The sequence below is a fragment of the Felis catus genome, chromosome D2, assembly GCF_018350175.1.
Source record: "Felis catus isolate Fca126 chromosome D2, F.catus_Fca126_mat1.0, whole genome shotgun sequence".
In the NCBI taxonomy this organism is placed as follows: domain Eukaryota; kingdom Metazoa; phylum Chordata; class Mammalia; order Carnivora; family Felidae; genus Felis; species Felis catus.
The window spans coordinates 14,237,225-14,252,182 of record NC_058378.1 but is presented as its reverse complement, the minus strand read 5'-3'; the positions used below and the strand labels follow the sequence as shown (position 1 = coordinate 14,252,182).

Here is a 14,958-nt window from a genome sequence, read left to right as displayed (position 1 = left end):
TAAGTTATTTGGACTCTACACATCTGTCTTTCCCATTTGTTTATTTAGTCAGTCATTTATTTGTATCAGTATGAACTCATGGATATTTGTTTTATGTTTTGGTTGTAATCCAGTATGACTCTACTGTGTTGCTGATCTCAGTGTTAGCAACTGGGAGCTCCTGTGCCCCTCTGCAGACCCACCCCGTGTCAGTGTGTGTGGAAAGCACTTCTTTTCTGGTACTACAAGATGCTCCAGATTTACCTTGTGTATTGTCTGCCCCAGTTCTAGAATCAGCTGTTTCTCCAAGAAGCCCTGGTTCCTGGTGTGAGAGAACGATACTAGAAACCAAGATCTGGGAGTGAGGTATAGATTACTCGTGAGTGCAAAACAGAAATCCAGTAGAATTCTCAACAGGGAAAAAATGCTTTTATGAACACTGCTCAAGATACACTGGTATTGCCTGTGACCATTTGCCTTGGCCAAGACTCAGCTACACACCGTTCACGCTGGAACACCAGCAACGCCACCTCGTATTAGCTGACGAGGTTTGGACACACTGCACAAGACGACAGGACGACACAACGATGTGTGTACTGGAGAAAGGGGTTTTTGATTTCTCCCCCCTCTGCTTTTAATTTCCAAAGAACATTTAGGGTTCTGACCTCTGTCCTGTTTGATGGTAGTTCGGAATCTTCACGGACTACTTAGCACAGACCCATACTGTTAAGTGCACATATTTCCATACCTTGCGGAAAATGGGAAGTTTTGAGACTGTTTCCAAGAAGTCTTTAAACAAAAACACATCTGTCAATTAAAAATGGACTTTACAACAGACACTGTGAGGGGTGTGGAAACAGACTAACAAAAGTAAACTAGTCTGGTCTTTACTTAGATGTCTCAATTTAGATTTTTTTTTTTTAATAGAGAGAGAGCACAAGCAGGGGAGAGGGGCAGAGGGAGAGAGAGAATCCAAGCAGGCTCCACACCCAGCACAGAGCCCGACATGGAGCTTGATCCCATGACCCTGGGATCGTGACCCGGGCCAAAATCAAAAGTTGAACGCTCAGCCAACTGAGCCACCCGAGCGCCCCGAAATGGTGATTATTCTAGTCCGCTAATCAGCATTCCTTCTTTTGGATGCTTAAAAGTAAAAAATAAACCTAAAATATGTAATATACACCAGGTGCAAACAGGGCTGGGTGGGAAAATAGCCTGTTATTTGTAACAGACCTAGCAGGAGATCTTCTAAGATGAATTCATTTTCAGAACTTGCCTGAACGACTCTTGAGCTATTCCAGCCACCCCGCCACAGGACAGTCCCTTGTCTGTCTTACCTCTCGCGGTAGATTGCAAGCACATCTCTTTCCTGCACATATTTAAAATAGAAAGATAACATGTGATGTTATTCGATGCTCGAGCTTGCCTGATCTCTCCAGAAGGTGTTAACACGAGTTTTTACGTAACTGTAACTCACACACTGCCATCTGGCTGACAGACACTGTAAGACACGAGCAATTTTAAGATCATCATGATCTGAGGAGTTAAAATGTGGTGGGGGAAAAGGATGTCAGTCTTCGAACTGATGAAACAGGTTAACAACTGAATTTGATTGCTACCACTGTGTAAAGACAAGAACACAAGAACACTGAGAAATTCTAGGAAACTCTTTTCCCCCCGTACTTTTCTTCCACTTTTAACACCAAACAATACTCCTTCTTCTACATACTCAGTTTTCTCCTCGAGTTCACATCTCAGTGTGCTCTTTCCTGTGGGTTCAATAATGCAGAATCTTGCTCTAAATCTTACTGGCAGGTTTTCCTGAATTCTTACCGGCTTTGCCAAATTGATTAACCAGAATTAGCAACGATCTCTACCGGTCTGTGGGGTACAGCGCTACGGAGACGGCTCAAAGCCCGAGAAAGACGAAAGACTGGCCTCACGCTCCCAACGATGATGACCACAGCTCATCAGCCTTCATGCAAGCCCCTCTGCATGAGCACATGCTCGATAACTATGTCAGTCAAGGAACAGTTAAAGATGCAGTAAGAGAATTCCTACCTAAATAATTGTATGTAAATACCTGCATAAAATTGATGACCTATCACTAGAAATTGCCCATTACTTGTCTGCAGATTTAATACAGGCTCAGGCATCCCTCGGTGTGTATGTGTGTAGGTGGGTAACACCTGCCTGCGTATCTGTGTCGTACATGTGCACACTAACGGAACAGTACAAGGGGAGAGAAGTAGCAAAAATCACAAGAAATACTTACGTTAAAAAAAAAATAGTACGGGGTGCCTGGGTGGCTCAGTCAGTTAAGCGTCCGGTTTGGGCTCAGGTCATGATCTCACGGTTCGTGAGTTCGAGCCCTGCACTGGGCTCACTGCTGTCAGCACAGAGCCACCTTTGGATCCTCTGTCCCCCTCTCTCTACCCCTCCCCTGCTCGCTTGCTCTCTCTCAAAAATAAATAAACATTAAAAATATTTTTAAAAATTAGTCCAAATCTATACAATTCTATTTTGATCGACTGCTCAAACTCCTCTTACAGACACATTTAAACTCACCTTTTCTGGAATATTTTGCGCAATGATGTCCAAATGTGACAAAACTGATAAAAATGTACAAATGCTTGTTTTAAGATTTTCTTCACCCTGGAAAAAAGTCAGATAAATAAAATAGTCATTCAAGGCTCACCGTGGCGCTGTGGGGCCCAGAACAGAGGCGGGATGTGAGGCGGCCGGGCCTGGGTGGGGATCTAGGATGAAAGGAAATAGCTTCCTAGAGCCGAATGCCAACACCACACTCCGCAGACACCACAAGGTTACAAATGAATTTAACTGTGAAGTAAGCGGTATGGCCAAGGACACACTCACCTCAGAAGAGACGTGGGCAGCACGGGGAGGGCAGGAAGGAAAAAGAACTTGTGAGAAGTAAACATGATGCACTAAGTCTGAGGTGATGGGGAGGCAGAGGTGGTGAGGCAGAGAGATGGGGGGAGGGGGGTGGATGGTAGCAACAGGCTCAAAAGTTAGACAGGACCTTGCAGGTGACTTTAGAGCCAGGACAAAAAGCTACAAAAGAGTGTTCAACTGGGGTTCAGAAACCTTCCCGATAGCAGGGATTTGGAAGAACACAACATTCCAGTGATAATAAGCTGATGAACCCCAGGCAGACTGGAAAGGTAAGAGACTACAGACCCTACAGTCCAGAAATTGCTCCAAAGGCAAACAAGACGATTAACCTCTTTATGCACCTGGCAGTTACTGGTCTTCCGTGTGCCAGGGATGATGCCAGAAATCAGGGGAAGCAAAATTAGATAAGGTTCCTGCCTTCAGGGACCTTCGTCTAGTGGGGAAGGAGGACAAAATCACCCAATAAAGTAAAATCCCCATTATAACAAGCACTATTTATGTGCTACAAAGACCTCTAATCAGGGGATCTCCAAACCACTCTTCCTTTAAGAAATGACACCAAGGACATGTAGGTGGAGATCTAAAGGAAGAGAAACAGTTCTGTAGATGAAGACGAGAAAGGGCAGTTCAGGTAGAGGGCACAGCTCATGCAAATAGCCTGAGAGCCAAAGGACATGTGACAGAAAAGGTCAGAGTGACACTCGGTCCCATCTGTAGCTGCCAGTGACCCCGGCTCCCCTGTGCCTATGCCCTAATGCAGGCCCCACCCACCGTCTGAGGCTCGGTTGCACCATCTGCTTTGGCCTGTGCGTCATCAGCGAGCAGGATGCAAGCGGAAGCTGGGGAAGCACATGCACGCCACGACACGACCTCCTGGGTTGCTCATTCCGGGAGCCCCGAGCCACCACAGAAAGAGGTCCAGCCACCCTTGCTGGTCAGAAGCAGCCCGCTGGAAGTTCTAGCCCCAGCAGGCACCACATGGAGCAGAAGTGCCCAGCCAGGCCCATGTGACCCAGAATCGTGAAAAATAAAACACTGTTGCCTACACTCATGTGTTCTGGACTGTACTAGCAACAGAAAACGGGAGACTGTCAGTAGAAGTGTAAGAGCACCTAAGCCGCAGGCCATTCTGAAGACTCTTGGTCTTTATTCCAAGAGCAATGTTTGAAGCAAGTGGGTAACCTGACCAAATTTTCATTCTGAAAAGCCTGCTCTGGCTTCAGCATGGAGAATGGATTCAAACGGAGGCAAGAATGGACGCAGGTGGCCCAGCAAAAGAAGCACTGCACTGGGTCATGGCGGCCTGGACCGAGACAGAATGCTAGAGACAGAAGGGAGGCAAAGGAGAAACCCTTGGGACGGAAGGGCCACAGGAGCTGGTCACGGATCAAGGTTTCTGTTCTGTGCAACTCTATGGAGGGTAGTGCTGTTCACATAGTTGGAAGATCAAGTGTAGGGAAAATATGAGGCACATGGTGTCAGATATCCAAGTTCCAGATGATCTACAAACATTCGAGGAGAATGTCTGGAGCAGGGTGGGCTGACTTCTTCTGTAAAGGACCAAACAGTGGTCCTAAAAACGTGGCTTTGCGGGCCACACAGACTCTATTACAACCGCTGAACTCTGTCATTTGGCACAAATGTGGCCACAGACAGTATGTAAATAAATGGGCAAGGCTGTGTTCCAGTAAAACCATGAGGCCGAACTTGGCTGTAGTTTGCCAACCCCTGATTTAGCACTTAGGGGAAGGTGTCTGGAATCAATACAAATTAGCCATTACATCAGATAAGTGAAACTGTACCTTAGACACCTGAAACTAGAAAACAAGGAAAAATGAAGGGGGGTTAAAAAAAAAAAAAGGCCCAGCCTTGAGAAACACAGACATTTCATGGTTGCATGGGAAGGGAAAGGCTGGAAAGGACACAGGAAAGAGGAAACAGAGGGACGAGAGGAACCTGGAGAGCGTGTCAATGAACCGAAACCAAGGAAGTCATCAAGAGTGTGGATGGGGCCAAAAGAAGAAAGAGCAGGGTGACGACAGACTCTGGACAGTGTCCTCTGCAAAGCGACAGCGCTGGACTGCAGGGTTGGTGGGAGGAAGTGGGAAACCTAGCTGTGGAATACGGATGCCCCCTGCAGGAGGTCTGACTACAACACAGGAGTGAGACAGGGGGACCACAGGGGAGGGGCGGGTGGTGCAGTGCAGACATCCATAAACGATGGAGGAGACGTGAGAACATGGAAAGCAATGGAAACCATTTGGTTAAGAAGGAGAGACTGAGTACAGAAGACAGACTGAAAACAGAAGGTTCCTTCCTGAGAAGGCAGGGGAAGAGGAGCCAGAGAAAAAGCAGAAGAATGATCTTCAACAGAGATTCAGGTCCTTTATGATACTAGGAGGGAAGAAGCCTCAGATGGATACGGACACAGGCAAATGTGTACCGCTGTGGAGAAGGTAAAGGTATCTCTGTGTGAAGACTTCTGTTTCCTCTAAAAAATAAAAGTTGAGGTCCTTGGCTCCCAATAAAGGAAGAAAAGGGTGTAGTGGATATTTGCCTTCATTTGGGTATCTATCCTGAATCCCCTTCCGAGTTTAGGAAATTCTCCCACCTTATAGGTCTTGTGGGAAGCGAAAAATGCCTCATACATTCCTCTTCCCAGCCTCTTGGCAGCTAAAGAGAAGGTACCTGAGACTTGGATCCAGAAGCATCCACCCTGAACTCTGAATCGAGAACTCTCAACTTATAGGGGCAAAGCCCACGGAGGCAATAGGCGTACAACAGGTTAGACGGCACATCATCTCCGGTGGGGTAAACCAACGTCCGCCAATGGACCAGCTCCATGGCATGGCTATGGTGCAGCTGTGGGCCGTTCAGCCTCCTTTATTCTTATTTTCCAGCTTTCTGGGCATTCTGCATACCTCCTGATTCCCTACTCCTCCTCTGCTTAAGTCCCCCCCCCCCCCCCCCGCTTCTTGAGAGCGAGCGAGCACGTGCGTGCACAAGACAGTGGGGGTGGGGCATGGAGAGAGGGAGAGAGAGAATCCCAAGTAGGCTCCAAGCCCAGCACAGATCCCAATGCAGGGCTCAATCTCATGAACCGTGAGATGATGACCTCAACCAAAATCAAGAGTCAGATGCTTAACCAACTGAACCTCCCAGGTGCCCAAAGTCCCTTCCTGATTCAATCAAAAGTTGTTTTATTTGCTTACAAGGAATACCCCTGACTGACATCCAGAGAAAGAGACCTGACGACAAGATACAAGGTCTGAAAGCTCTTTATGAAGAGAGAGACTGAACTAAGTGGAAAAACGTCACAGAACTGCTGGCATTGCTGGGGCTACAGGAGAGACGGGATGTCTCAGAAGGACACCAGAGCCAACCTGCCTTTCCTGAGACTTCCTGAGGCAGAGCCTCCCCACCGGAGAGCAGACAAAGTAGACGGCGTTAATAAAGCAGCAGACAGGGGAAGCAATTCAAGGGAAAATGATGGAGTGTTTTTCTTAGTTCCACGTACACGAAAAGGGGAAGGAGGAGCCAGACGGGGAATCTCACAACAGCGAAAAAGAACGCAGCTTCGGAAATTAAATGGAGTTTGAATTGAAGCTATGTCATTTCTTTTTAAAAAAAATTTTTTTTAACGTTTATTTATTTTTGAGACAGACAGAGACAGAGCATGAACAGGGGAGGGGCAGAGAGAGAGGGAGACACAGAATCTGAAGCAGGCTCCAGGCTCTGAGCTGTCAGCACAGAGCCCAACGCGGGGCTCAAACTCACGGACCGTGAGATCATGACCTGAGCCGAAGTCGGACCCTTAACTGACCAAGCCCCCCAGGTGCCCCTAAAGCTATGTCATTTCTTACTGGTGTGACAAGTCAATTTCTCTGAACTTCAGTGTCTTCCTAAGTAAATTGTAAGAAAAAGAAAAAAAGAAAAGAAAAGCCCGACAGATCTTTCAGGCTGAAGGAGCAGGCTGAAGGAGCCCCGGGCTTTAGGGACACGTGGGTTTCAAGCGAGGAGACTGGGAGAAAAGAACGAGAGAAAGGAGATCGATATCAGGGAAAGGTGCTATCATCAGGCCAGGTTTACACGCGGATCGGAAGTGACCCTGTGAGAAAGCCCGGCCGGTGGCTGGAGGGGCAGGGAGCCACGCACGTGGGTTTAGAGAGCAGGGCGCAGAAAGAGAAGCACCAGGGGCTGAATAAGGATTCTTCTTGTTCTCATACTGAGAGAGATTTCAGTTTATTCCAAACAATGTGGACGGAGCCTTCTTGTATAGATCTCTTCTTTATTAACAAATGTTTGTATTTGAGTAGAGCTGACACATTACATTAGTACATTAGTTTCGGGGATTACAGTTCCTAGTGACTCCACGTGTTTATACATTATGCTTTGCTCACCACGAGCATAGGGTTCTTAAGATAAAACCAAGCGTGAGGGTTGAGGGAAGGAAAGGGAACACATCAAAGAAACAGGGAAGCCGTCCATCAACCTGACAGGGAAGGGGCCACATGGTTCACTGCAGCAGACATCAGCTGTAGAGAAAGCAGGTGCCAGCACGAAACGTAAGGAAGACGGAGACAGAAAAAGGTGGTCTGGAGCTGCGTATGAAATCCTCAGTACAGGATTTCTGAAAACGTAGTTGACCACAGTCGTTTACGTAAAGGAAGAGAGGAGGGCAAAGTTCACGCATCCAAAAGTGTAATTCAGGCATGCCTGGGAAACACCACAGGCTTCAGGCTTGGTTCTGGACCATCCCAACAAAGCAAGTATCACAATAACAGGAATCAAGCAACTTTTTTGGTTCCCCAGTGCATATAAAGGTGACATTTACTAGACTCCATCTACACCAGACTATAGTAGACTATGAAGTGTTTGGTAGCCATTATGCCTAAAAATGCAATGTGCATACTTTAATTAAAAAATACTTCACTGCTGAAAAATGCTAACCATCACCTGGGCTTTCGGCGAAAGCCAAAAATCACCATAGATCACCATAATAAATGTAATAATGAAAAAGTCTAAAATATGGTGAGGATTACCAAAATGCAAACACAGAGCCCCACTGTGACTAAGTGCTGTTGGAAAAATGGCACCAGGAGCCGTGCTGGATGCAGGGCTACCACAAACCTTGCATTTGTCTGGATCGTGGTGTCTGTGCAACGTAACAAAGCAAATCACAACAAAATGAGGGGTGGCTGCGGAAAGGGAAAGATGGCACTAAGACAATGGCTGGACAGAAGAAAAGTCAACAGAGGAAGAATGAAGAATGAAGTCCCCCTAAAATACAAATAAGGATGGGGACAGATGTGACAAAGACAACAATTTCTTCCCCTGAAACAGAAAGGAAGAGTCATAGGGTAGATCTATTTTTAGTTTTTTGAGGAACCTCCACACTGTAAAAATTAAAAATAGATCTACCCTATGACCCAGCAGTAGCACTGCTAAGAACTTACCCAAGGAATCCAGGAGTGCTGATGCATAGGGGCACTTGTACCCCAATGTTTATAGCAGCATTTTCAACAATGGCCAAATTATGGAAAGAGCCTAAATGTCTGTCAACTGATGAATGGATAAAGAAGTTGTGGTTTATATACACAGTGGAATACTATGTGGCAATGAGAAGGAATGAAATATGGCCTCTTGTAGCAACATGGATGGAACTGGAGAGTGTTATGCTAAGTGAAATAAGCCATATAGAGAAAGACAGATACCATATGGTTTCACTCTTATGTGGATCCTGAGAAACTTAACAGAAGACCATGGCGGAGGGGAAGGAAAAAAAAAAAAGGTTAGAGAGAGAGGGAGCCAAAACATAAGAGACTCTTAAGAACTGAGAACAAACTGAGGGTTGATGGAGGGGGTGGGTGGAAGGGAGGGGAGGGTGGGTGATGGGCACTGAGGAGGGCACCTGTTGGGATGAGCACTGGGTGTTGTATGGAAACCAATTTGACAATAAATTTCATATTAAATAAATAAATAAAATAAAATAGAACAATTTTAACTGGACTGTAATAAAAGTTATATGAACGTGGTCTCTCCCAAAAAAAAAAAAAAAAAAAGAAACATAAAGGAAGAGACAGAAAGATACGTTGAGGAAGGCAGGCATCTCCATTTTCACACAAAGCAGAAGGCAAGGTCATTTGTATGAAGAAAAGGAAGTTGCTTTGGGGAACCAACGAAAAACATTCAGGGCAAGTATTTAGAACCGATGTTTAGAAAGAGTTCATTATTTGCCAGGAGACTGCAATTGTAAACCCTATCACTTATCCGTGCCTTAAAAATGATTTGCAAGATACAAGAAATGTCAGGCAGAGAGGAATGGGGTGGGGGTGGGGGATGAGGGTAGAGGTGAAGTAAGAATGGAAATCAGTGGACATTTGTTCTCAGCTGGTGAGGGGGCTCCCTCCCAGTCTCTCCACTTGGCTTGTGTGGAATTTCCCTACTAAAAAAACTCTTTTAAAATGTAAAGACTGCATTTAATTCCTCTATGTTCTTATTTTTTTTTATGTTTGTTTATTTTTGAGAGAGAGAGAGAGTGACAGAGCATGAGTGGGGGAGGGGCAGAGACAGAGAGGGAGACACAGAGTCCAAAGCAGGCTCCAGGCTCCGAGCTGTCAGCACAGAGCCCAACATGGGCCTCAGACTCAGGAACTGTGAGATCGTGACCTGAGCCGAAGTCAGACGCTCAACTGACTGAGCCACCCAGGCACCGCTCACTGTTCTTATTTCTGAAAACAAACGCAGACATTGCTTGGTGAGTAAGGATGGAGAAGGCACCCATTTCTCTTGACTTCCCAGTAACATAAGCCTTTTCCATCCTTACTCTGTGGGAACAGAAGACTGATAACTCAGGAGGAATGCCAGGGATCTCTGTCTCTTCATTTAATTCAGATTTTGCAAAACAGAACACAGGAAGTCAATACATCAGGCACAGGACAACGGACAGGCAAAAACACAACTATTAAAATGAAACAAATCTCCCAGCATAGCCAAAACATTTGAATTTCAAAAATTATGAAAAAAATCTCTTTTACTTACATAAGAAAAACAATCCCAGAACTTCGGAAGAAACTGAGGAAATTTATGAAGAATCAATATAATAATCCATTCTATAAAATATTTTATGGATGCTTGATTATTGATGAAACCAGCACGGAAAATCTTGTCAATAATCCTATTCAGGAAATTCTGAGAAAAATAAAGTTCATAAATTAAATGGTTATGTTATGGTGATTAACTGTTTTATTTTATTGAGATATAATTGATACATAACACTCAACTTTAAAGTGTACATCATGTTGATTTGATACACTCATGAGCTGCAATATGATTGCCACCAGGGCATGACCAAGGCGGGAACAATTAAGATACAGTCTTGTAGCAACTTCCAAAATGGCTATTGGGGCACCTGGGTGGCTCAGTCAGTTAAGCGTCTGACTTCGGCTCAGGCCATCTCATAGTTCGTGGGTTCAAGCCCCACGTCAGGCTTCTGCTGACAGCTCAGAGCCTGGAGCCTGCTTTGGATTCTGTGTCCCTCTCTCTCTGCCCCTCCACAGCTTGTGCTTTCTTTCTCTCAAAAATGAATGACTAAACATTTAAAAGGAGTAGCATGTTGGGGCACCTGGATGGCTCAGTCAGTTGAACATCTGACTCTTGATCTCGGCTCAGGTCAGGATCTCACAGGAACAGGAGTCTGAGCCTGTTTAAAATACTGTACATATTACAGCTCAACACTAAAATGCATTTAAAAAGAAACACTAGAAAAGTTTGACTAGGTTAACTGAGACTATTTTTTTTGTCTTGGCACGGAAGGGCCCCGAGGACGAGGCGAGTGTTGGGGAGGGGTGGGGGGCACGACAGAGCAGGTGGGCTTGTCAGGAAGAACTCCAGCATGTCTGTTAGGGAGCAGCCAGTGCTGAGAATTTTAAATTCTTGTACCTTGTGGTTGCACTTAACTTTCACACCCATCGTGCAAGGCAGGCCACACGTATTCCCCTGTTGCCCAGCAGAGAACTGGAGTTCAGGGAGGCGGGTGTGAGTTTGAGCCCCACGCTGGGCTCTGTGGTGATGTCACAGAGCCTGCTTGGGATTCTGTGTCTTCTTCTCTCTGACCCTCCCCTGCCTCTGCATGCATGTTCTCTCTCAAAATGAATAAACTTAAAAAAATAAATAAAAAATAAAAATAAAAAGGGCTGCATGCTTTACCAACTGGAACCCTGAAACAGCTTAAAATTTTAAGTAATTATCAGATCTACAACTCTCTAAACAGCAAACCTAAAAACTGTTTACTGAATCATAATGATAAGGTACTTTCCTGGGTACTTTATAATTTGCTTGGACATAAAGTCTATGAGGAAGGTTATTGCTCTGTATTTTCATAGGGAAAAGAAAAGATTCAGAAAAGTTAAATATTTTTTCAAAACCTGGCAGGTGGCAGAATTCAGATTCAAACCAGCATCCGTCAAGATGTCATGGGCTTAAAACTTGTAACAGGAAGGACTGATGCCAGAGTCCACAGGAGGCAAATGAGACCCAGGAAAGCAGATCCGGAGCCCCTTTCTCCCTTTGGACTGCACATCACCTGCCCTTACAGCCTCCCCAGTTCTTCTGGCCAAGACCTTGAGCTCCCACATCATCCTCCCTCGCCCCAGCCTTCTTTTCAAAATGGTACTTCCATCTGGGTAAGGGAACATATCTAAGTAGCAGGTAAAAATATGTACACATATATACTTCTGTAACATATAAACACATTTATGATGTATATTTCTTTATTTTAAAGAAGAATCTATCTTCCAAACATTTCTAATTGGCAGAAGAGGAGCAAACAAGCTCATTTGTGGGCCCTGAGACAGCTCTGTAAAATCCGGCTTGGAGTCGGGTAGAGCCGGCTGTGAAATTCCACCCCCATCATTCAGCCGCCGCGTTATCGTGCAGGCAGGTCACCCGCCTCCCTGAACTCCAGGGCCCAGCTGGGCAACAGGGGCACACGCGTGGCCTGCCTTGCACGATGGGTGTGAAAGTTAAGTGCAACCATAAGGTACAAGAATTTAAAATTCTCAGCACTGGCTGCTCCCTAACAGACATGCTGGAGTTCTTCCTGACAAGCCCACCTGCTCTGTCGTGCCCCCCACCTCTCCCCCATACTCCCCCCTCGTCCTCGGGGCCCTTCCGTGCCAAGACAAAAAAAATATTCTCAGTTAACCTAGTCAAACTTTTCTAGTGTTTCTTTTTAAGTGCATTTTAGTGTTTAACTATAATACGTACAGTATTTTAAAAATCAAATAACATGAAGAGGCCTATGATGAAAATCAGCAGCCCCCACACATCTGCTAAGATTTCTCCCCAGAAAGGACACTTTTAGCCATTTCCTCTTACATTTATCCAAACAATTTACTTGGACATACTTCTGTACTTATAGGTACTTAAGTGTTTATCTCTCACAGATAGAAGGCTTCATAAGTTGTATTAAAAAGGAGTTTGCTATGTTTTTAAAACTCTCCGAAACATTTAAAAGACTTTAGGAGGGAAGACGGGGTGTCTGGGTGGCTCAGTGGGTTAAGCATCCAACTTCGGCTCAGGTCATGATCTCGCGGTCCGTGGGTTTGAGCCCCATTATCGGGCTCTGTGTTGACAGCACAGAGCCTGGAACCTGCTTTGGATTCTGTGTCTCCCTCTCTCTCTGCCCCTCCCCTGCTTGCATTCTGTCTCTCTCTCACTCACTCAAAAATAAATAAACATAAAAAAAAACAACAACAAAAAAGACCTTAGGAGGGAAGAACAGGAAACTCTGAGATCAGAGGAAAACTTTTTGCATTCAAAAATGCTTTTTAAAATTGTGTGAGATATACCTAACTTTCCAATAATGATCTATTTTCTTAACAGGAATCCTAAGCAAAGATGATCGGAGAAATCAGACAGATTCCATTCACTCTTCCTCAGGGAAGAGAAAAGTAACCGGACAAAGACTGTTGTAATGGATTAAGATCTTGGCCTTGGCTTAGCTGGTTTACATGATCACAGAATTCATGAAATTAAGGGGGGGGAGGGAATCAGCCATGGGAAATGACTATCTCATCCAAAACAACAGCACTCCAAGGTAACTTAGCTGTGGGAAACTAGAAGTGAGCGGACCTATATTTTCTAATCAAATGGCACACCAGACATTAAACAGTTACGATGTTATTTACATTAGGTAAGAAAAAAAGGAGAAAAAATATTAAGTAGTGCCATGTAAACTAGTTTCCAATTTATTTCTACGATGCCTAATTGCCTTGGGATTCTTTCCACTAAACAAAAACAGAAACAAAAACAAAATAACAAAACAAATGAGTAACTTCAATTTTAAGAACTGAAGACTAAATTTTAAGATTACTTTCTCAGTATTAAAACAGCACATGACAGTTTTTACTATTTTTTGTTCCGTATCAAAACATCATGCTTAAAGGTACCGATGGAATACAAATTATACCTGATCAAACCTGGGGAAAATCACCAGTAGCGCCTGCCATATTCGGTTCTTCACTCTGTGCTGTTGAGAATTCACATAGTATCGGGTTCTGGACTTGGACACCAACTCATCCTGGGGTGGGGAGAGGACAAGGATCACATTACCCACGGAATTTGTGATCAGTGAGAACAAAACCCATGACAACTTCAAATTTAAAAGGTGTCAACAGTGCAGAGGCACTCATGACCCCTCCCCGAAGGCAGAAAGGAAGGTAAGTAAAGACGCTTTCTTATGAACACTCGATTGCCCTTCAACACCATGAATTTAGTTGCTTTTGTTAATTTATCTGCTTTTCAAGTTAGAAAAGGGATCATAAAACTGTAGTTGGCACAAAAAGTATTTGGAAATATCTGTCTGTGCCTTTGTGGCCACTTTAATGTGGAGATACGGGGTCACGGGAGTGAGGAGAGATGGAGACAGCTGACACGTTTTACGATGCACCAATACACGCGCTTCTCAGCTGCTGCCTCTGTGTCCTGTGGAACTTTGTGGTAATGGTATCTGCAGTTTGATGTGAACACCATTAAGGGAGACACCAGAGAATGGCAGCAGGGGGACTCTTCCATTTCTTGCTTGTGATGGTCTGTGCTGTCTAAATTCAGCCAACTGCCAGGCTGACTTTTGTTCTATAACTACTAGTGCTTAGCTGCTGAGTTATGGTTGCAATAAAGAGTGTGCTAACATTTTCATGGGGCACCTGGGTGGCTCAGTCAGTTAAGCGTCTGACTTCAGCTCAGGTCATAATCTCACAGTTTGTGGGTTTGAGCCCCGTGTAGGGCTCTGTGCTGACGGCTCAGAGCCCCCTCTCTCTCTGCCCCTTTCCTGCTCACACTCTCTCTCAAGAATAAACATTAAAAAATTTAAAAAAAAAAGTGTGATAACATTTTCCAATGTCCTAGCAATGAAAAAGTAGGTCATCCGCTATCTCCAAACCCAGTCATCGAATGTAGACAATCCTCATCTACTTGATAAATTCTGTGATCTTTCTTCACTGATCCCATCCTATGCATGTCAATATGTATACAATTTCATGACAATAGCTAAGTTAACGTAGAGTTTAATGCCTCCTGACGACGGTTAAGATCTCACAGCCTCCTCTCTTGCCATGATTTCTTTGGGGACATTTTCTTCTGAAAGAGGTGATTCAGGTTTCACGTCCTACTCAGCCTGGATGCAGCTAAGCATGGAACCATCACTAGGGCGATCACACAGCACGCTGGAGCATCACTGGCCCAGTACACTTGCCACCGGGGCCTCACTGGAGTCACCGTCCTCACTTGGAAATGCTAACATTCCCTCTTCGGCTCAAAATTTCCTGTCCTTTCACTTGTTCCACTCAATGAACTCTTTTATTCAGAAACATTTTTCTTTTCTCTGCCAGTCTGTCAATCTCTCTAGTTTCTTGCGCCTCCTGACCCACCCTGGGCCCAAGAACAATCTCTACGCTATCTTCAAGAGCACATTCAATTTCTTTCACTATACCCTCAAACCCATTTGCAAATTCCCTACTTTTGAAACAACCCAGTGGTCTTATGTAATCTGATCCTACTTTC

The 14,958-nt window shown here is 44.8% G+C and overlaps 1 protein-coding gene across 8 annotated transcripts in view; it reads right to left on the bottom strand.

Annotated features, from left to right (window-relative positions):
- Nucleotides 1–14,958, bottom strand: part of TARBP1 (TAR (HIV-1) RNA binding protein 1) — an 88,809-nt gene that overhangs the window by 17,121 nt on the left and 56,730 nt on the right. For 7 of the 8 annotated variants that reach the window (XM_045039927.1, XM_045039929.1, XM_045039926.1 and 4 more), the window contains 3 exons: nt 13,367–13,477; nt 9,937–10,086; nt 2,548–2,634 (listed from right to left, as the gene is read on the bottom strand). In XM_045039927.1, coding sequence (XP_044895862.1) covers nt 2,548–2,634; nt 9,937–10,086; nt 13,367–13,477 — 348 coding nt within the window. Of the gene's footprint in view, nt 1–1,316; nt 1,481–2,547; nt 2,635–9,936; nt 10,087–13,366; nt 13,478–14,958 lie in introns of all 8 variants that reach the window. The other variant, XR_006586895.1, reaches the window with a different exon arrangement.